The 24,701-nt window shown below is 34.7% G+C and overlaps 1 protein-coding gene across 1 annotated transcript in view; it reads left to right on the top strand.

Moving 5' to 3' along the window:
* Positions 1 to 24,701, top strand: part of LOC108365246 (uncharacterized) — an 81,086-nt gene that overhangs the window by 22,568 nt on the left and 33,817 nt on the right. Inside the window, exons 6-7 of the mRNA XM_017619238.1 lie at positions 10,421 to 10,432; positions 19,056 to 19,196. Coding sequence (XP_017474727.1) covers positions 10,421 to 10,432; positions 19,056 to 19,196 — 153 coding nt within the window. The remainder of the gene's footprint in view (positions 1 to 10,420; positions 10,433 to 19,055; positions 19,197 to 24,701) is intronic.

The following is a 24,701-nucleotide window of genomic DNA, read 5'->3' as shown; positions in this document are numbered from 1 at the left end:
TTCTAAATAACATTTTTCAGTATTCTGTATGAAATATGAGGGGCAAATTATGTTACTCATTCGCCATGTATATACGCGTCTGACAAAACTTGATTGGAAAACAATAACTATTGATTACGTGAACTTTAAAGCGTCTAGTAGAAGTTACCGCCAACGGAAGGTGCCTGGCATTATTCAAAGTTGATTTTTGATGATACTCTGTAAAACATATATAAAAATCAGCGCTTAAACTTTAGCAAACTTTTTTTACGTACATTTCCTACCTACTACCTGTAATAGGGCGGCCACATATAATGCTACTTATTCCCTAAATTTCGTTACTCCGAAAATAAGTTCGGTCTGGCGGCCCTAGGAGTGTTCAAAATTGCTGGGAAAAAATTTAACTAGGTTTGGGATACGGTCTAACATACTTGCATACATCACCTCATTGTACTTTCCGGACCGCATTGCTTGCATCACCTCTTTCATGTCCATTTGCAAAAAATATAGATCGCAATTTTATCTGTTTCCTTTTGTAGCATTTATATCTATAGATATCGAGACTCCAAACCCTACTATGCTATGTTTGATTAAGTCTAAGGTGACTTACAGCCCAGTTGTGCATACTTGCACTGCTATACCATTTTTACGTAAAAATCAAAACCCAACAGAATTCTACATGTTAAGTGCCATGCGTTAGGGAACCGCTTACACGCAAAGCCCATTTAACAGATTCCTTAAGTGACAAGTCTCATGCAACGCTAAGTATGCATAACTGGGCTATTAGCATGGTATGCTCTGAAGGTGTCGATATATTGATGCAATTAAACAGTATTTCTTTAGGTATAGGTATAAGCTACAGTTAATAGCAAATCAAAATTAATGCTACAATATTTTATGAAGCCAAATATACGGGTTTAGTCTAAAGCAGGGATCTCACGATTTGTACAGATTTGTATATTTTGGCAGTCACAAAGTGGTTTTGTCTAGACATTTTTATCCATAATGAGTTCAGCACAATAAAAAAATGTCCGTACAACCTCACTCTGTAACTGTGATAATGTACAAATGTACAAATCGTGCGATCCCTGCTCTAAGTTGGCACACCATCTGCATGCGTGTCTAAAGAAAATTGAGATTGGTTGCACTTTTTTCATCACTGATACGAATTTTTCATATCAAGATTACGGCATAAATTAAATTTTCCACTTTTTCGTCAAAAAGTTATTGCCATAGATCTTTAGTAACACTTAACAAACAACTAATGACATATTGACCATTCGAATTACNTTAGCATGGTATGCTCTGAAGGTGTCGATATATTGATGCAATTAAACAGTATTTCTTTAGGTATAGATATTAGCTACAGTTAATAGAAAATCAAAATTAATGCTACAATATTTTATGAAGCCAAATATACGGGTTTAGTCTAAAGCAGGGATCTCACGATTTGTACAGATTTGTATATTTTGGCAGTCACAAAGTGGTTTTGTCTAGACATTTTTATCCATAATGAGTTCAGCACAATAAAAAAATGTCCGTACAACCTCACTCTGTAACTGTGATAATGTACAAATGTACAAATCGTGCGATCCCTGCTCTAAGTTGGCACACCATCTGCATGCGTGTCTAAAGAAAATTGAGATTGGTTGCACTTTTTTCATCACTGATACGAATTTTTCATATCAAGATTACGGCATAAATTAAATTTTCCACTTTTTCGTCAAAAAGTTATTGCCATAGATCTTTAGTAACACTTAACAAACAACTAATGACATATTGACCATTCGAATTACTTTAGTCGCATTGTAGCAGTACGCCAAATGACAAAGAATAAACATGTTCGACAAACACTTCTTTGTGTTAGATGTGTCGAGTAAAATGTATTTATTTTAAAATGAAAAGGTGTCATTCCTTTGTCAAATTTGGGTTGATGAAACTGGCTTCGGTGTATTTGTTCATTTAGAACTATTTCTCCCCAAAGCAATTTTGATAAAGGATTATGAAGGTGCATTTAAAATAAATTCTACAAAAGGCAAGGAAGCTTAAGTTCGAGGGATATCAAACTTTATTCCGTGTTTTCTTGATACTTTATTTGTAAAGAAATTTTATCAAGACTTTTATCAGGGAAAATCTCAGTTCGCATTCTGTGTCAATATTTAATTTTCATATGAAATTTTAATTTGTAAACGTTTGTCCATAGTATTTTCAATATTGATGATTTATCAAGACAAGAGCTTTTGATTTCTGTGCTAGAATCCTAGTTATTGATAACTAATACAACATTCACAAATGATAAAAAATGTTGAATTTATCAAGTGTATAGAATCGAGCTGTTAAAGAAAATAAACCGTGGTTTAATTCGGTTAAAAAAATGGCAATTTAAATTACTTACATAAGCTAAAAATTATTTGATAGATATTGATAAAGCGGTTACTGAGGTACAACCTCTTAGTCCCATTAGCTCCTCGCCAATAAGTGCGGAAAGTTTTTTTGAGTAATCTAAATCGATTTATATTTTAATTACGAAAATATTGGTATTCACACATTCTGGATTCCGTTAGCCTTTTTACAAAACAACAATTTTTCTCACAAAGATATAAAACCGTTTGCACAAGTGCGCTTATACGAACAAACATGCGGTTAAACATTTGACGTGCCCATACATAGAGTTTCTGACGATGGTTTCGATAGCTGGAGATGGAAGGGCGATAAATGGTGGCGGACCGAGGAATACTCGGTCTGAGGCCTCTCTGGACGCCTCATTTCCAGGTATTACCAAGTGAACTGGCACCCAGAATAAGACAAGTTAGTTATTTTTTCCAACACAATTAAAAAAAAAAAGTTTTCATCTGACACGTAAACTGATGCATATTCCCAAGATAAAAGCGATCTAGACACGAAATCCTGACCCAGTGTCAGTTTTATAGCCATTTGTAAAGGTTCGACAGTGTGTGTGCCCGGCATCAGTGCTGGAACTAAGCCAGCGTTCAGCCTCAGGGAACTCAACCTTGCAGAGTCTACTCACCAAAGGGAACAGGAGCGTGCTACTGCGGCTTTAAAAAGGGTACATCTCTGCCCCCAGCAATATTTATTATTAAAATTTTAATTTTATGTTATCTTTAAAATGCATATACAGTTTCTAATTTTAATAATTAAAATTTTTTTGTTGTCAAAAGTAGTTGGGTGAAATTTCCCCTGTCCGTTTTCCAAGGTACGTCGATTTATCAGGCTAANACCGAGGAATACTCGGTCTGAGGCCTCTCTGGACGCCTCATTTCCAGGTATTACCAAGTGAACTGGCACCCAGAATAAGACAAGTTAGTTATTTTTTCCAACACAATTAAAAAAAAAAAGTTTTCATCTGACACGTAAACTGATGCATATTCCCAAGATAAAAGCGATCTAGACACGAAATCCTGACCCAGTGTCAGTTTTATAGCCATTTGTAAAGGTTCGACAGTGTGTGTGCCCGGCATCAGTGCTGGAACTAAGCCAGCGTTCAGCCTCAGGGAACTCAACCTTGCAGAGTCTACTCACCAAAGGGAACAGGAGCGTGCTACTGCGGCTTTAAAAAGGGTACATCTCTGCCCCCAGCAATATCCGCTCGCCTCACTAAAATAAAAAAATTAAAATTTTAATTTTATGTTATCTTTAAAAAGCATATACAGTTTCTAATTTTAATAATTAAAATTTTTTTGTTGCCAAAAGTAGTTGGGTGAAATTTCCCCTGTCCGTTTTCCAAGGTACGTCGATTTATCAGGCTAATTAGTGTTAATTGATGATGCCGTGCAATAAAGCCGTGGGAAATAACGCCATATGGCTTTATTTTACTTCACATCGAGAAATAACACCATATGGATTTAATTCCATGGGAAAAGTGAAATAAAGCCATAAGCAAAAATTTAACATATGAGAAATAAAGCCGTACGATCTTATTTCAATACAAAAAGTAAATGTTGTCTCTTTAGCGGCGGTCCGCGTTGGCTCGCCATCCCGCGCCGTGCTCACGCTCCGCACCACGCGTCCGGAGTGTTGCTTTGTTCATTCTTCTTGCTTTTGATGATACACATATGTAAATATATGAGGTTTTCTTTCATCCCACATCTCCACCTTCTACAGATTCTGTTAAAAAAGCTGTGGTAAGACAGAAATGTCAGGTGGTGACCGCAAATTTCCACAGTTAAACCAAATCTGTCTTGCCGAACATTTTACCATCGCTGTCTTAACATCAGCTGTCATTTCGCAGTTTGACAACTCAGTTTTCATTTTGCCGCGCCATCTACATTGCGTACAGATCGATCTGATTGGCTTGATGCCATTTTGTAAGTGATATGTTAAGATAGCAAGTTGCCCACATGAGAGAACGGGGCAAAGTTAAATAAGAAAGGTGACAGATGTTAAGACACATTTAGTAGAAAATAAAGACGTGGAGTTAAATCGGTAAGATACATTTATATATCGACGCTTAAAGTACAAAACCGCGTATATGAGGTTGCATAAATTATCTTGTGGAGAGTAAAAACACTCATGTTTCAAAATTGGTCTCTCTTTTATAAAGCAATCGCTTTCTGGCTAGTATATTTCAGCACGAATGGATAAGGTTTGAGCCAAGAGCTTCGGTGGGCAAATCCAATTTTTGGCAAAAAAATTTCAGTTACGCGGTTTTGCAGAACGACGACGCTTTGTACTTTAAACGACATTATATATATGTACTTATATGAGCATGAGTGCTTTTCGTTTTTGTTATTAACAATTTTATACATACTTCAGGTTAATGTGCATCGTATCGACTTTCATTCATATACATACGTACATACATATATCTATACAAATTAATATATATATATATACATATGTATATATCTATGAGATTTTCTTTTAAATCTGTATCTTACACTACACACTTATATAAATTTAAGGTGTGTATAAAATTGCTAATGACAAAACCGAAAAGTACTCAATATTGCAGACGCCATATAAGGAAAACTGGATTACTTTGGAATATAAATAAAGTGGCAGCACTTTAGGCCATTTTGCATTTTCTCGTTTCAGTTCGGGAATATTATTTACTTGTCTTTAGATAACAAAATAAACAACCTTTTGTTGTAAAATTAATGTATTTTTTGAAAAAGTTTTTTAAATAATATATTTTACTAGTGTTTCAAAAGAGAATATTGGTAATTTCATGCATTTTTGAGCGTGCAATTACTCAAAAAAGAAAGGAGCAACATTTCAAAAGAGTATTTTTTAAATAAATTTTACACGGTTAACAATATAAACCCCCCACCTCCGAATTGTTAATACAGGGATAAAAATGCGCCGATTGGTACCCCTCCTGACAGTTTGGGACGTTTTTTTTTGTTTTGGAAATTACTAGAGAATTACCGAGTTACTTTATGTACATATGCACACTAGCTGTGCACTAGATAAACATTACACAAAAATTTCTCAAAGGTGTAATAACGCCATAATGGCTTTATTTCACTTCCAAGACTATACGCAAGAATATGGCTTTATTTCTCAATGTAAAGTGAAATAAAGAATATGGCATTATTACCGATGTATGGCTTTATTGCACGGCATCTTAATTGGCACATTTTGATAACCGAACTTTTACAGAAATAAGAATATAAAAATGTAAATATATATATATTTTTTTTTAAGAATAAGTTTAAACAGAAATTTTTGTTACTAAAATTAATTTTAAAAGAGTTTGGTTAAGCTACCCCTATTTGTCTTTCAATGTATGTTGATTTTTGAGCCTTACTAGTGTTAAGGCCTCTCCATGTATTCATGTAAACGTGCAAAGTAATGGTCAGGGATCGGATTTTATGTAAATTGCCTTTTTCTGGTAAAGGAATAGAGTATATTCGATTACGAATGTTCACGATTTAGCTTTCCCTTATTCCATATATGCACATTTGATGTTGCCCTTTTTTGCCTTTTTTAAGATATTTTCCTTTAATTTTTTANCGATTTAGCTTTCCCTTATTCCATATATGCACATTTGATGTTGCCCTTTTTTGCCTTTTTTAAGATATTTTTCTTTAATTTTTTATGGTAATGGTAAATGTAGCGCAGCATCAAGAGCAGCAGTATTTAAACCTCNGCCTTTTTTGCGATTTCTAGTGCCTTTTCCTGCCTATTTCGCTATTTTATGGTAATGGTAAATGTAGCGCAGCATCAAGAGCAGCAGTATTTAAACCTTCCGTACAGCACATGGACCACTGCACAGTTTGCACAATTTGCACAATTTGCTCTAGTAACGCAATTTAATTTTTATTCTAAGAACTAAGATAGATATCGGGATGAAAGTTTGCACAAATTATGTTTGAATGAATTCTTCTGGTCATGGAATGGGCAAGATCGAATAGCGACCCGCTACCTATTTACCATAAAATTAAAAAATCTTTAAAGTTTTCATCAATTTATTAAATCGTTTTGTAAGTACTTGCGCACGGCATAAACACAAACATTATAATGCAATTTCATATTTCTTACAAATTAATTAAGTTTTACTAAATTCAAAAAGATAATATGAGGTACACCGGGGATCTAAAATGAGTGCATAGTAAATTTTGTTAAATATTTGCGATGATATCCGAAATAATAGCTATAGCTTCTACCATATGTAAATTGTTGTAGTTTTCCACACAATTTTTTCATTAGAAAAAAAGCCCCAAGTTCAATAAAATTTTAAACTTTTTAATCACAGTTTTTAGGAAAATTATGGTTATGCAGGAACGTCGGCTATGAAATTCTAGTTAAACGGGTTCAAGATTTAAGCGATCAATCGTATTGATTTTTAATAATTTTAATTTTTTTTTGGTGATGACTTTGGCGATATAACAAGTGTAATTTACAAAAACCAGCGTCGATTTTTCAGTAATACTTGAGCGGTCAAAAAAAGTGGATCCTTCTTCATTTTAAATTTTTGGCAACAATCCTCAAAATTTAGTTGGCCAACCAGCAGAAGAAGTCGTCTTACCAAACTTAGAACATAAAAATTGGGACAAGTCTATTTGAAATTCGAGCCAATCTTTATTTATGGTAAAAAACCGCTTTCTTTTTGGGAAAACTTGTGTCCACTTTAGGCTTAATTTCTGAGTTAGGCCTCGAAAATATGATTTTAATTTATCAAATTCTATCATTAGATTCTCATTTTGGTTGTTGGTGTTTCCGACAGGGCAGGAGTATGATATATTGTGGAACGATTTTCGGTCATCCCTTGTCAAATTTGGTTTGGAGGCAAACCGGCTTCGGCGTTTAATTTCTGAACGAAAAATTATACTGAAGATGGCACAACACCGAAACTGGTTTTTCTCCAAACCAAATTTGACAAGGGATGACAGAAAATCGTTCCACAACATATCTGTCATTAGGTCTTAAACTTATATTACCACAAACAAAATCTATTATTCCATCAAGTCTTTCATTTTTAGGAGTCGACAGCCAAAAGTCATAGATTTACCGTTTTGAAATTTTGGGAGTCATGTTCAAAATAGAAAAGAAATGTATGGGCGCCGCAGCTGGGCGCTGTATTTCGCGATATAAGAAACATTTCGTCTACAAAAAAAGTAAATAATAATAAAATTTGCTACTTACAAAAAAGGTTGAAATTTATGAGCTCCAAAAAAATACTCGGTGATCTTTTCTTATATTTCACGAATTTGATTTGTTAAAGAAAATCACAGAGAGAGAGATACGGTCTTATAACCCAATAGTAGGTTAAAGTACAACTTTAAAGACGTCTAGAAGATTGCGTTGATTCTTAATAATTTGTTTGGCTGACGGTGTTATGCATTTTCTTCCATATAAAGGGTGCTCGACAATGCTGGAAATTTCTTTTTATATGGAAGAAAATAAGGACTGCCATTTTTGTGTGATGCAAACCCGACACAATTTTTTGAAAATGTCCTAAACACTCCAACCCCTCCTCATAGCGCGAAAATACGCACACTTGCGATATTATCCACAATTTTTTACATACCACCTTGACTCTTTGAAACAATATGCGGAATTGAGTCTAAATCATGCGTTTTCCAATGAAATGATTTTGCAAATTTTTCGGAAAAATTCCTGTTTTTGTTGAAAAATATATTTTGTCGAATTATGCGTAAAACATTTTTACCAATAGCATGTAGCTTTCCATATTATGAAAAAATAGGTATTTCCAAATTTTGCAACCGAAAATTCGCCAATTTCGTAATATTTCGCAAGCTCTAACAAATAAGAAAAATATATAATGGAATACGGAATCAGCGATAAAAAATTAGTATCGAGTAAACTTTTGGAATTTTGTTACCTTAATTCACAAAGGCCCAACAATTTTTTTATTTGACAGAAGCAAAAAACATTAGGGGTATTCTCTGAGTCTTGCAAAGCCCTTGCACGGTGCACGGATTGCACGGTTTGCAAAGCTGTCCCATACGAAAACCGGTTTTAACCGTGCAATCCGTGCAATCTGTGCACCATGCAAGGGCTTTGCAAGACTCAGAGAATACCCCTATTATAAAAGAGTATCAAAAATAGTTCGGGCTTTCTAAAAAGTGTCCTGTAACTCCGTTGTTTTTGGTACTAACACTTTAAAATTTTTATTGAAAGTGTATTTTAATACATCCTACTAAAACCTGTGAAAAACGTAGTTTTGAAATATGTGTTGATTAGGGCCTTTGTGAATTAAGCTAACGATTCGCTTCTGCCTATATTTCAAATTATTACAAGTGGATTTTGATAGGCAATGCATTTTTTTCTTATTGATTTTCTTTTGGACTTTACTTCTTTTATAAATATTGGGAGGCTATTTCCGATAATTTGAATGCCGTCAGGCGCTTCCTTATTTTTTGTACCTTTTATGAGCACAGAATGGTATTGAAACTTCGGTCTGATGTTTGTAAGTACCAGAATAAGAAGATACCCATAAAAATTTATACTTAAATGATAAGAATGTCGAGCTGAGCCAATTTAGCCATGTCCGTCTGTCCGTCTGTTTGTATGCAACTTAGTCTCTCAGTTTTCGAGATACCGGACTGAAATTTGATAAATATTTAAGTGTATTTTTAGAATGTTTTAATCATTTGTCGGAACCGGAAAAGTCGGGCCACTATTACATATAGCACCCATACAACTGATTGTTCAGATATGCGAATTTTCGTTATAACTTCTCCATTTATGCAGCTAAGAACTTGAAATTTCGTACTATTTTCACCCATTACTAACAGAATACTTGCAGTGAAAATTACAAAAATCAGGTTAATGTAACCTATAGCCCCCATACAAGTGATTGTTCAGATATGAGATTCTTTGTTGTAACTCCTCAATTTATGCAGCTAGGAAAATGAAATTTGGCTCTACTTTCATTCATCATTATAAGGTATATCTTCCATACCTCTGATTGTTTAGATGTGATTTTTTATATATGTAACTCCTCTACCTATGTATGCTGTGAATATAAAAATTTTGTCAAATGTAATAATCTGTTAAAGTAAAATTTTCTGATGTTCATGAAAGGTATGAAGCGTTCGGCATAGCCGAAGACAGCGCTGCTCTTACTTGCTTATTTTTTGTTTTCGAACCATGAAAAGCGTAATGAATGAAAAATGTAATAAGGAAAATTTCAGAAAAACAGCCAGAAACGTATCCGTTTCTGCCACAAACTTTTTTCCTTTTTTGGATACCTTTTCAGAAATTTTGCTAGCTTTAAAACGATGAAGTCTCTACGATGCACACAACCCGAGATATAATGATTTGAAGTAGTACATGATAAGTCAGAGTAACGAAAAAATGCAAACATTGACAGATCATATCTCCGAAGGAAAAAAATATATAAAAAAAATCCTCGAACACGTGATAGCTTATTTCACTCGTAAGAGTGCCACCAAATTTGGTGTCCGATATGAAAAAGAATGTCTCATAGGTACATATCGACTGCTGAGTGGAAGATCGACCTATCTCGGCAGCCAGTTCGAAATCGCGCATCTCAAAAATCTTTTCAAGAACGCGTTAATTCAGAAATTTATTGAAAAACAGCCCTATCTCAGAATTTGGTTGAAGAACGCCCTATCTCACTTCAAAATGTATTGAAAATGTGTTGATATAGGGCGTTTTTGAATCGGCAGCTGAGATAGGCCGTTTTAGAAAAGAATTCTAAAATAGGCCGTTCTTGAAAAGTTTTTTGAGATAGAGCGTTTTCGAGCTGGCTGCCGAGATAAGTCGATCTTCCACTCAGCAGTCGATATGTACAATATTTCGAGGTATATATATATATATGTATTTACAAATATGCCTAAGTTGCCGGTATTTTTAATTAAATCAACCATTTCCATCTCTTTCCTTTTATGTCTCTTCTGCATCTTTCATATTTTACGCAAATAACGCTTCATTAACATATAAATTCGCAATTAAAAACAACGAAATACTGCTTACTAACAACAAACAGTACGACCAAAAAGTAAGTAGAAGTAAATGCGCTATAATCCGCCATAAATCCTTGCTACCATTCATTCTTTAAACATACAAACATTTTTTTGTTTTACAAATTTTGAAATTTTAAATGAAAATTTATATTGTTGAAATTTATTATTACCTTCCCAGCATACATATGCATGTGTAGTTAAGCCTCATTGTCATGAGAACACGCTTTTATTTAACAAAACAAACACACATATACATATGTATGTAAATATGTATGTACATGCATGCTATCGCTTTAAGCTTTTTACTAAAATCTTAGTTTTTGTTTCATGTGGTGGTAATGCAAATGGATGCACCATAACTCAGAGATTATATGAGTATAAATGTGTTTGAATGTGTTTGGTATGTGTTTGAATACAGATATATACAAATATACAAAATGGGTATAAAGACAAAGGAAAACTCTGCTTAGATGCTGACAGTGCATTCCCTAATGCAACATATATATTTTGAGGGTATGCTGCAGTGGAAATTCGAATAAAAAACTTGCAAGTCCATTTCGATGATGAATCTAAAATCAGAAATGGAACACTTTTTGATGGTAAATACCTTTTTTTACTGGCTTATTTTAGAAACGCTCGCTGTAGATGGGTAGTTAGAGAGGTGTGTACTACCACTCCATGCGACCTCGTTCCATCGGTGGCCCGAGCAGTATTTAAAATTAGAAATGTGTTTTTCTAAAAGTGTTCGCCCCTTGACAGGCAATAAAAACCATTTGCCGTTCGGAGGCGACGTAAAACTGTAGGTCCAACAGGACGCGCACCACAAATTAGAGGAGAAGCTCTGCCAAATACTTAGCAAAATATTTATTTGTTATTATTGATTTATCTTAGAGTCAAAGCAATTTGGTCTCAATTGATGGTATTATTTTATTTGTATTAAAAACATTGCGCTAGGTAATCTAGAAGAAGCAAAAGTTCGCGCAGAAGTGTTTTTTAACTGAAATGTTGTTTTTGTATAAACTTACTGAATTTAACTTTGTTTGTTTTTCGGTTGCCAGATGAATTACATTTATACAAAAAATTATATTTATGTGGTATATTTGTAGGGATTTTATGAAAAAATGAAATGGCAGCATGATTCTCTCACGGCTCTCTTTGAACTTAGAAATTTAACTTGGAAGTCAAAATGCTATTGTTCTCCAAGTTTCTTGGTGAAGTTGGTCTTTAGGGTAACTACATACATGCGCGTCTCATTTGCCACATAAATAATTTTCAAGTCAAGTCAAGTATAAGTCTTGCATAATTGAGCTTTTAGTTTTATTTGTGTACTCGCACAAATGGATACATGATGTTTAACTATTTGCAATGAAATGTGTTTTCAATCTCAAATCGAATTTGTGTGAATGAATATAAATCGAATTGTGCTGTAGCTGAGGTGCTTGCTGTTATTGGTTAGATTCCAGAAGGTCCCAAATGTTAAAATGTTAACACAAATTTTAATTTTGTATTACCAAACTATGAAAAAGCATTCGAAGTGCAGAAATAAAGCGTATTTGAACGAAAAACCCGCTAAGCAAAGCACCATCTAAAGTAAACAAGTCCCCGCTGCATACTTTTTTCTATAGTTTCGAACCAGTTCTAAATTCGTCATTTTAGATATAGATTTCTAAAAATAATTTTTATTTTAAGTACAACATCTGTGCTTTTGAACTGGTGGCGATCTAGTTACTATTGGAAAGGTTCGTTTTTTGCGATGAAGATCTAGTACTAAACTATAAATTTAGTTCAGCCGTTCGAGGTTTCTCTACAGGGAGCCATGCAGCAAATCAAACTGGTTCAGTACTTGCCCTAAACTAGCTTGATTAGGGCCTTTACTGGTTCTTAATCTTTCCCAAATCAATGCTTTCAACTATCTTTAAACATGGCGATGTCCTACGAAGTGAAAATTGTCTCCCCTCGGCAGAACTTTAGAACTCGTTCAGAACTGGTTCCATTTTGGACAGATCTGGCACAATAAGTTTTTTATGGGAAAAAAGTTTAAGACGCGGTTTTGTATATATGTATCTTAGTTTTTTATTTTCTTTTGCAGATTGAAACTGCCTCCACCGCGATTTGAGCTCGCGACCAGTGGTGTTAGAATCTGAGGTCTTCTCTGGGAGTGTACGATAAGTGAAATTTGTACATTTACTTCTCAGCTTTCACATGCTAAATGTGAGAAACTTTGATGACAGCGTAACTAGCACACCTCAAGTTTCAACTGACCCACTCTGCAGCCGTTTTGCTGAGATAGTTCTGAAATATGTAGGGCGGAACTAGCGCTTTGCAAGACTGTCTCTTAATTTTGCAGAAAATCATGTGACATATACATATATATGAACATTAGGGTGGTCGAAAAAAAGCAAAGTCGGAATTTTAATGCTATCACCCCCATAGGATTGTTCTATATCGAAAAAATTATACCCCTATTTTTTATTTCGAAATAAAAAAATATTAAGACGTCGCTCAAGGCGCTCAAAAACTTTTATGGAAAAAAACTTTCCACATAAATGATATAGAATTCCTGAAAATCAATATTTTTCGTTCAAAAAACTCTGGTTCTCTTCTGGAAACTTTCAATGATAATACCAAATTGTTTATTTTACCATTGCATTGCTCGGGGTTTTTGGAGGTCTTAAAGTTATTAATGGTTAAATAAAAAATTTGGTATTAGTGTAGGGAACCTCCTGCAGAGAAACAGAGTCTTCCGATCGAAAATTATTGAATTTTAAGAATTTAATACCATTTCCACGAAATGCTGTTGTTTCCCCATATAAAATACATACTTGGAAAACTTTCTCTAAATATTTTTTTACTGCAAAATAAAAAATAGTGTTATATTTTTTTCGGTATAGAAAAATCTAGTGGTTGAGAGCATACAAATTCCGACTTTACACATTAATTTTTGAACCACCCTAATGCACATACATAGATATGTGCATATGTATTTTATCTGAGTGCATGTAGATGCCCCATGGAATTCGCTCCGTGCTCATGCCCGCTCGTACATAAATCTGATTAGCTAAGTCTGTGGAAAGAAAGTAAAAACTGATTGCACTAAGTTTCTTTGTTGAGTACCTAGGTTATCAGAATCTAGAACAAGCATTCGATTCGAGGTGGACACGTGCACGTTTTAAATCTGCAGCCTGAGCAACATCAATCACAACAAATCTTGTGATTGTATACATGTTTATAAGTATTTCAACCAAACAAATTTTTTCATATTCATGCCTATTACAGTATCCGACGGAGCGATTTTGGCCTCAACTCATATTGTAAAAAGCAAACCAAAGTTTTAAAAAGTATTAAGGTTACACAATAAGGTTTTCAATACATATGATTTTTCATCCGATATCTTGACAAAATTGCTGCCTTATTTTTAAAAACTTTTCAAGTATATTACTACCATAAAATTCCAAACTAGATCTTTTTGCACACTGGCAAGAGTACCTTTAAAAAAGGGAATGGAGAGATATATATGTACCTGTATTGGTCGTGTCTTAGTTCTTGATGATATACAAGTACATGTATATGTACATAAGGGTGGTCCTTAAATCAAATGAATGATCTTTTTCAGTCTTACCCCCTCCCCCCCCCCAATCGGTAACACCACGATCACAGATATCACATATAAATTTTGATCCCGATTAGAGACGGTTAAGGCGTGTCGCTCAGAGTCAAAGTTCAGATTACTCTATAGAGACTCAAAAAATTAACATTATTATTTGTTTCATCTATTACCCAAAATCCATACTATCATTGACGAAGATATCACATATAAATTTTGTCCCAATTAGAGTCGATTAAGGCGTGTCGCAAAGGGGTCCAATCCAGATTCTTCTATGGACTCAAAAAATTAAATATATCTTTTTTCATTTAATACCTAAAATCAATACTACTAAAGTCAAGGAAATCAAATGTAAATTTTGGTCCCGATTGGAGTCGGTTTAGACGTCTTCATAGGGTAATGTTAACTTTGACCAAAATTTATATATGATATCTTCGACTATAGTAGCATCGACGTAGGAGTTGAGGCTAAGGAAATCTGGTGAAAAAATGTACTTCCTATATTTAAGGACCGCCCTAATGCACTTATATGCATGGGGGAATTACTAACAAAATTCATACCATGTTTACGCGTTATTGTCAGTTCACTGAAACATGCATATGTACATATACAAATAAATAAATACATACATTCTTTTTTTTTTGGGTTTTATGGAGCATGGTGGCATTTCTGTGGCTCTCCACATTCACGCGTAAACAACAGTTTTTATTATTCTTTAGCAAAAGAAAACCAGGACACTGCTTATTTGTGTGTCATTTTCCTTTCTCATAGTTTAGTACACATTTCATGCAAAATATGAAAACAAAAGGTGGGATTTTAAATTTACCAAGTTTGACAGACCACTTAAATTTTAGCTGTTAATCAACTTTTACATGAAAAAACGAGTTACAACCATTAATTCCCAAACTAATTTTATCTAGTTTTAGGAGTTTGAAAAAGACCTCGGATAGATTTTCAAAAGGTTTTTCTTAGTCTTATAAAGGACTAGCAAAATTGATTCTTCTCAAGGTGAAGTACGTCTCAGGAATTTAAAAAGTAAACTTACAGTTTAAGGCTATAGATTAAAATAGAGGGTTCTTTTATCAACACATCAACAAAATTATTACACTTCACCACATTACTTCAATTGAATTCTTTTTAAATAGGGAGGAGTCATCAACAGGGCCGAAAAGTTTAAGCTTTCGCTTGGAATTGGTTATTTTGCTTATTCAGGGTTTCCAAGCTTAATTTTAACGATACCGCTATCTCACTTACAAAATATTGAAACGGGCTGATATTTTTAAAAACAAGGGTGCCTTGTACTCTTCACAAAGAAAATTTGGCAAACTTTAGTAGAAAGTGTAGCAAAATTCTTAAGAACTTCGTACTGATTAAGAAAATTTGACTCAATAAATTTTTCTTTAACATTTCTTGGACGTTTTTTATTCGTCGAACTCAAGAAATTGTAACAATTAACAACATAAAAATAGATTTTTTTATTTAACCGTAACTTCTGCCTATTTTCTTCAGCCCTACTTGGATACAAAAATTTAAAACCAATGGTTTGTCTCTACGGGAAGGCATTGTTGTTATTGCTTGCAAGCATATTTACCCATGTTTTAGTGCTTATCTAAGCACTTAAAATGGATTTTTTCTTGCTTATTTTCTTCGGCCCTGGTCACCAACATCACTTAATCAAAGTTGTGATAATCAATGAAATAGCCTATCTAATTTCGACCAATAAAACCTTGTTATCTTTTCAATTTCAACCAAACAAAATTATCTTGATGTGAAGGACACTGTAGCGAGGGTACAGCCCTTAAGTGTACCTTCACACAGGAAGCGGAGCCCAGCCGAGCGAGGCCGTTCCGAAAGGAACGAAACCAGCAGCACCGGCCTATCGCATTCTCCCCCTGCAGTGAAATCCCAAACTAGTCAGGAAAAATACTAGTTTACAACTAGAATTTCCTGACTGAAACCGAACTAGGTCAAAAATGACCAGACTTGTACCAAGTACAAAACGATTTATTCGTGCCCGGTTTTACTTGACTTCGACAGTTTAATGCAATAAAGTACACAAAATATTATAACTTTTATTTGGATATATTGTTTCCAATTAGACCAGACCTATTAAATAATGACTAATATTCATAATGATTATTAATTAAATCATGTTTCTTTGGATAACCGGAATAATAATAAAAATGTATAATATTTTAAATTATACTTAATCAAAAGTTTTTATTGTTTTATTTTATTCATTTTATTTTTTAAGTCCCAAAGTAGAGGTTTCGGTCCAATATTTTTCTGTCTATTTTGGCCTAGTATGAGACTGGTATATTTCTGACCGAAATCTTACAATTGCCATCTAATAGGACATCCCCGTTATAAAAATACCAGTTTATTCCATGGAAAAAACATAGTTCGCTGACTCGTTGGGCATGCGGTTCATACTAGTTGTGAGGTAGTTTACAACTGGTACATTTGACTACAGGGCCAATACACTTATAAAATTTTAAAGAAAAATCAACACATTTTCTGCACATTAGCGATATTAATATAGGATTCTTTGCATTATCTAACACTTTTATTTATCGCATAATAATATTTAATTGAAAAGTGACTACTACATACATACATATATGATAACTTAATAGGGAATTGCATGTAAAAGAAACAGAAAACTTCTCACACATGCAGCGAGTATGCATTAGAATTGTGCCGAAGTCCTATGTAAAATGATGGAAAGCTTTTCAATTTTGCACACAAACTTTCTGCAGTACTAGACGCATATAACGCATTAAATAGTTAACAGAAAGGATTCTTACTGGAGAATCCTTGAAACTGCTGTGGGCACATATTATGTGAAAGTGTTTATAAATATAATGAGACCTAATAAAAGTTCGGCGCTTACACAATATGTTAGTGTTTGGCAGAGCTTATCTTCCGATTTGTGGCATGCGCCTGGATGTTGGCACCCACGGAGATTTGCCATTGCCTGCCGAAGGGCGACCGCTATTAGAAACATTTTTTTTTATGTTTCATTTTTTTAATGCTGGTCGGAAACTGGGCTCGAACCCAGTCCCTGCGGAATAGTAGTGCGCACTGCTAACTACTACACCACAGCCGCCGCCAAACCCAGTTTAACTTATTATATATGGTACAGGAACACAGTTTTGTAGATTCATGATCATGGGGTGATGTTTGTGTGTAGGCCTACAGTGGATCACAAGTCTGACACTGCAAAGATTGTACTAGTACACTTTGTTCTGTCGAATTCATAAGCTGAGCAATCTTCTCCAACTTTGCATGCTATACATTTTGCAGACCTCCATGGACCCTTATATGTAGTTTTAAAAAGTATACACACTTCCAGCATAATATATGTACATACAAACATATATCGAGGCCTGAGTGGAAGATCGACCTGTCTCTGCTTCCAGTGCAAAAACGCCCTATCTCATAAAACTTTTCAAAAGCCCCTTTTTAAGAATTTGGCTGAAGAACGCTCTACCTTTCTCAACTGAAAATATATTCAAAATGTGTATAGGCCGTTTTTGAATCGTCACCTAAGATATGGCATTTTTGGACCGAATTCTGAGATAGGGCGTTCTTCAATCAAATTCTGAGGGCGTTCTTGAAAAGTTTTCTGAGACGGGGCGTTTTCGAATTGGCTGCCGAGATTGGTCGATCTTCCAGTCAGCCGTTTATATGTTACTTTAAACCAAATATACTTCTCTTTCAAATACGAAATCAAACTAAACATTTCAATTACTTTAACATAAGAGTCGTTTATTTTGAAAGTGACATAAGTAGTTTCCACCTTTTATGCTTAAAAGGTTGGCTACTTCTAACTGAATGCATTTGTTAATCGCTCTTTCGTCATAAACCAATGACAAACATTTTTATCTTTGAACGAATAAAAGGCGCATTCAGATGCAGGAAAATCATCACTGTAGTCGAACGGCATGTCACTTTCAAAATAAACGGTTCATATCATCACTTGAAATGCAAAAAGACGTAACAACATCGTAAATTACATAAATAGAAAAAGTCGTGACTAATATTTAAATTTTTTTTTCATAAAATGATGTGGGTAGGGATGTTCCGATATAAGTAAATACGAGTATGTACTCGATACTTTTGTTTCAATACCAACTACTTTTTTTACTTGAATCGTTTCATAGATACCTACTTATTATCGAAATAAAAGTACTTGTATCGAATCGATTTGAGGAAGTGCCATATCTTTCGGTCATATATTTTCTATGGAAAATAATTGCTTCGCTTTTATGAAAAGTAATTGATCTAAGCAATGTCACCGCCAAAATCTAAAGAGGGGATATAGTTTTACAAAGTTCAAGCAATGCCTTGTAGCCGTAACGTTTTGTGGGAACCTATAATTTTTTGTCTAAGTAATCGTATTACTTCTAATGACATTACTTCTAATGATCAAATAAACATATCGATACCTCAACTGAAAATACATTGAAAATATTTGAGATAGGGCGCTTTGAATCGGCAGCTGAGATATGGCGTTTTTGTACCGAGTTCTGAAAGAGGGTGGTCTTGAAAAGTTTTCTGATATAAGGCGTTTTTCAATCAAATTCTGGAATAGGGTGCTTTTGAAAAATTTTCTCAGATAGGGCGCTTCAATCTGGCTGCCGAGATAGGTCGATCTACCACTCAGGTGTCGCAAAAGGTATGTCACAGATAACGCCTGAAAATTACTTTCGCTTTGTTGCATATAAAAGGATGAAAAGTTATCGATATAAGTAGGTATCGATACTTTGATGGTATCGGAACGTCCCTACATGTGGGGATTGTTATTCGATGAAATCCATTATATAAATCAAAACGTGAATTTTGAATTTTTTATTAGTTACGTATTTTTGAATTTCAGGTGACGATATATTCAACTTAAAAATTATATTTTCACTTTCTGTTTTTTCCAAGCACTCTTTCCCCTTTAAGCAATTTGTTGTGTGTTAGTTTGTTTTCCGTTAAATTTGTACTCCTTATTATGTAAACATTTTTAAAAAGGCGTACTTTTCAATATTTTCATTCGCTCACAGAACAACTTGTCTGGTGGCAACGCTGGGATAAGACTACGCTCATTATCCTGGTAGCCTCAATATTAGCGCTACTTTTAGCCGTGATTATAATTTGTTGCATCATCATTTGCATATGCCGCCGCCGCAGACGTCAAGATAAATGTAAGTACAGACAATGAACTATTTCTAATGAAATTTATAATTACACCGATAGGTATTTATGAATAATGTATGTAGATCTTGAGTTTAAGTATTTGATAGTAAAAGATGCGAGGGAACCTAAAATGACACATTTTAATTTTTATTAAGTTTAATTTTCTACACGATTATATGTACGGTTAAGGTCTTTATAAATTATATTATATTTTTATACATATTTTTTTTTTTTTTATATTAGAAATATTTTGATATTATTTATCTATTTTATATGAATCCCCAAAACAATAATTGTGTTCGTTATTTTTGCTTTATAATATTAGATTAACTATAATTTTGTTTGTTTAGTTTTAGTAATTTTTTTAAGTTTTAGCCTTTGCATTTGAACGCATGAAGAAATCTTTACCAGCTTTTTCTATGTGCATATTTGATTTTGTATTAATAATCACTTTGCATTTTACTACAGAAATTGTATAAAAAAAATACTTCACACTCCTTTCAACCTGAACACTGTAAAAACCTGTGCAATTTGAAAGCCTCACAACGCTATATGTATTTCTAAAAATGTACATAAATTGACTACCTCATTTATAAACCAACAACGCAAAAGATAAATAATAAGAAATAAGCCAACTTTCATTTATATCAATAAGCCCGCATTTGTTTATTTATTTGGTCGTAATTAATTTAATAATAACATACCCGTTCTCCTCATTCACATACATGCATCCATACATGCTTACTACAGATACACATACCCTGTGCGGAAACGCACTAGTGCCGAAGTGATTCGGTAGTAGAGAATTTAGAACCATGACTAGTGCGCGTTGATGTTCGTTTGCATGCTAGCTACTAGCGAATTTAACAATGCGATGTCCAACGAAGGGTCAATGCTCCCTGCTGCATCGCTTTATCGATAGTTCCGAACCAGTCTTAAATTCGACAAATAGGATTTATATAGCTCGCCCCTAGTTCTGTACCACTCCTATATTCAACACACGAAAAAGTAATATAATTTTTTTCAAAACGAGTCTTTTTCGTTTTGCCATGGTAGCGATCTTACATTAATTTCAAAGAAATATGTTTTCAATTTGAAATAAAATTTATTTGAATGAATGTAATTCAAACTGAGCATTTGAAAATACGTTTGTATACCTTTGGTTGTAGTTGAGTGTCCAGTGGTTCTTACTGTTATTGCTAAGATTTCAGAAGGTCCCAAGATATAAAAATGAACTATGAAAAAATATTTGTGAAGTGCAGATTGAAAGCGTATTTGTAAACCGCCAAACAAATATAAGTTTAAAGTAAATAAGCTAAGATGAGATGTTCTACTGCTACCGTTCTATAGTTCCGAAACAGTTCTAAGTTCGTCATCTTAGACATAGATTTCGAATGACAATTCTTTTATTCTTTTGGACTTTTCACAATTTCTGTGACTTTTTTGGACCTAGGAAATTTACGTATCACTGAACAGAAACAGATAGTTCGATCTTTTGGAGGATGATGCATTTCTAATTGTTCTTGCTTCATGCATCGATATTTAATTTTTTTAGAAAAAGTGGACTCAGCGGCATTTTTTTACCTTAGCTAGCGATATGTAGTTTTGAAAAGGAAAATAATATAGTTTTTGAAAAGTAGCACATATCGCTGTTTTTGCACTGGTGAGGATCTAGTTACTATCAGGCTGGTTCGTTTTTGGCGATAAAGATCCAGTTCGGAGCTAAAAATTTGGTTCACAAGTTCGGAGTTTCCCTGCAGGGTATGCTTTTTACTTTCATCCCTCGAAGTCAGATATGTATGTATGTATGTATGCCACTAATCCATGGCAAATAATTTAATTGTGTTCGATTTCATTACATTGGGCCTGCAGCTATGCTATGAGTTTATTTGAATTTATTCTAATTTTTTGTTCGCTCCCTTGTGTTCATTTGCATTGAATTATATATGTGGAAAAAGGAACAAAAAATTAAGAGCTTTTACAAAAAGTTTAAATCTATATGCATTCCACTAATGAATAATTGTACTTAGTGAATGAACTAATTAAATTATATTGCAATACTGTCATAGTGGCTTATTTATTTATATATTTTGTATGTCCGAATGTGCTTATACATAGTTATTTATGCATGTATGTATTTATGTGTGTATGTATTTAATTCGCAAATAATTTGTTTGCTTTGTTGATACAGGGTGTTACACATTTTCTACTAAAAATAAAATAATATGTCTATGTATCATAAAAACAACCACTGCTAATCGAAAAAGTAGCAGTTAATCAGAAAAAAAATTCGATTTTTCTCACTTTTATACAGGGTTCGTATTTGCACACACATGTGCAGCACATCCTAACATTTTACGCTCCCACACGTGTGCTGTGCATATAAAAAATTAAAAATTTGCTCACATCACATGTGTGTGCCGTTTGGTAAAAAGCACGGGCACATTTGTGTACTTTCTTTTTATTAATGTAATTTTTTAATATGTTTTCTGTCATATAAAAAACAAACAACATCTCACTTTTTATTGAATTGTCTTTCAAAAAATAACGTTTAATAAACAAATTCTTTTAAGAATATATTATGTGCATGTGCATGGGCTGAAATTTGTACAAAAATCGGCTCACACACATGTGCATGTGCTTAATAACAAACAGCACACACTTTTCTGTGAGTAGAGTTTGTTTTCCACTTATGCACACACATGTGTATGAGCAGTGAGTGCAAGTTGAATGTGTGTGAGCAGAGCATGTGTGTGCAAATACGAACCCTGCTTTTATATGCATTCGTATGTTATCTTAGAGTGGGCAACTGTGCATCAATACTTTACAAGAACGTACAATTGCTGGCGTTTGCCGACGGCATCGATATTATCGGTAAAAACAAGGGCTACGTCTGTTCTTCCTTCTACTTTGGGCTGAGTAGGCAATTGAGAAGTAAAGTCCTCTCTCGTCGTACAAAGATCACACTCTATAAGTCACTCATCATGCCTGTGCTGGTGTATGGCGCGGAAGCATGGACAATGAAAGCATCTGATGAGGCGGCTCTTGGAGTTTTCGAGAGAAAGATTCTGCGAAAGATTTACAGAGCTTTACGCGTTGGTGATGGANTTCTCACTTTTATACAGGGTTCGTATTTGCACACACATGTGCAGCACATCCTAACATTTTACGCTCCCACACGTGTGCTGTGCATATAAAAAATTAAAAATTTGCTCACATCACATGTGTGTGCCGTTTGGTAAAAAGCACGGGCACATTTGTGTACTTTCTTTTTATTAATGTAAAGCACACGCACATGTGTGTGCTATGCGTAGAGAAACTTATACACTTCGAATTCTAACTCAAATCTTAAAATAATTTTTTAATATGTTTTCTGTCATATAAAAAACAAACAACATCTCACTTTTTATTGAATTGTCTTTCAAAAAATAACGTTTAATAAACAAATTCTTTTAAGAATATATTATGTGCATGTGCATGGGCTGAAATTTGTACAAAAATCGGCTCACACACATGTGCATGTGCTTAATAACAAACAGCACACACTTTTCTGTGAGTAGAGTTTGTTTTCCACTTATGCACACACATGTGTATGAGCAGTGAGTGCAAGTTGAATGTGTTTCTGGCGTGTGTGTGAGCAGAGCATGTGTGTGCAAATACGAACCCTGCTTTTATATGCATTCGTATGTTATCTTAGAGTGGGCAACTGTGCATCAATACTTTACAAGAACGTACAATTGCTGGCGTTTGCCGACGGCATCGATATTATCGGTAAAAACAAGGGCTACGTCTGTTCTTCCTTCTACTTTGGACTGAGTAGGCAATTGAGAAGTAAAGTCCTCTCTCGTCGTATAAAGATCACACTCTATAAGTCACTCATCATGCCTGTGCTGGTGTATGGCGCGGAGGCATGGACAATGAAAGCATCTGATGAGGCGGCTCTAGGAGTTTTCGAGAGAAAGATTCTGCGAAAGATTTACAGAGCTTTACGCGTTGGTGATGGAGAATATCGCAGACGATTTAACGATGAGCTTTACAACGATATAGACACAGTGCAGCGAATTAAAATTCAGCGGCTCCGCTGGCTTGGCCATGTCATTCGAATGGACAGAAACGGTCCTGCTCTGAAAATATTCAACGCGGGCCGCGATGCTGGTAACAGAGGAAAAGGAAGGCCTCCTCTGCGTTGGAAAGACCAGGTGGAGAGGGACTTGGCTTCACTTGGCATTTCCAATTGGCGTCAGTTAGCACAGAATATAAATGACTGGCGTGCTGGTTTGGACTCGGCCAAAATCGCTTAGGCGGTTACAGCGCCAATAAAGAAGAAGAAGCGTGGTTATTTTCCGATTTTGCCCATTTTCAATACCGTCCGTCCTACGCTTAAAAGGAGTACACATACCAAGTTTGGTTAAGATATCTCAATTTTTACTCGAGTTATCGTGGGCACAGACGGACAGACAGTCACCGCTTAATCGACTTCTTTTTTCATTCTGATCATATATGTATGCATTTGTCTGTACATATCTATCTCGAATCGTTTTGCCTGTTACAAACAACCGTTATGTGAACAAAGTTATAATACCCTTGTGCACAAGTGCGCTCGGGTATAAAAATAGGGGAAAACTGTTTCGGTATAGAACAATCCTAGGGAGTGAGAGCATAAAATTTAAGAGGTTAATTTTTCACACGTATTTTTGAACCACCCTAATGCACATACATGTAAAAGCCTGTTTAGAGAAAAATCAGAAGGAAATAAATGAGAGGTCAGGTATTTCCGCACGAAGCGCACTGTTACCGAGCAGGAGGCCTTAATTGTCGCTTGGCTATCAAAGTTGAGCAGACAATCGACTGCTTCTGTAGTGGTCTGGAAGCCAAATTTTAAGGACGACCAATGCCTCCATCAAGCGTTGACCCATCATCTTCTGTGAACTACTGCCAAACGTTCGCTTATTCCTATAAGGGATGTGTTATCAGGGATAAAGGCAAAGCCTTAGAAACGTTTCTTTCTGTTTTGTGAAAAATAAAAAGATAACAAATTCTTAAATTGCTTTATGAATGGGCTAAAAATATGCTCAAACTCAAAACAATTAAACAACGAAATCTAGGAATCAAAAGTATTCTTTGCTAGTAAGAATGTGAATTATCCAATTCAACCTTAAACAATTTTTCTGCCCTGAAGTTTTGTTTTATGTCACAGTAATGCAATGAAAGTTTTTTGGGCGTAACAGAATAAGGGGCACCACCACCTAGAAGATCTTTTGAATCCCTTTGATGATTCCTAACCCTGACGGCCCAAGATGTTATCCGATGACGACGGACAACCACACATAATGTGCTCCGACATCTTCTCGTCTTCACGGTAAAGACGGCAATCCGTCCCTGTGGAAATGCCCATCCGGTGCATGTGAGAGCGCAGGTGATTATGGCCCGTCAGGTAGCATGAAATCAACTTGATATTGGTTTGGTTCAAAAGATGTATGCATATCTTTCCTAGTTAAGGGATAACCAAAAAG

Source organism: Rhagoletis zephyria, unplaced genomic scaffold (assembly GCF_001687245.7).
Source record: "Rhagoletis zephyria isolate East Lansing unplaced genomic scaffold, Rhagoletis_zephyria_1.1 Rzeph_scaffold_01815, whole genome shotgun sequence".
NCBI lineage: Eukaryota > Metazoa > Arthropoda > Insecta > Diptera > Tephritidae > Rhagoletis > Rhagoletis zephyria.
The sequence above is the reverse complement of the archived record's forward strand: the minus strand, read 5'-3'. Positions and strand labels throughout refer to the sequence as shown.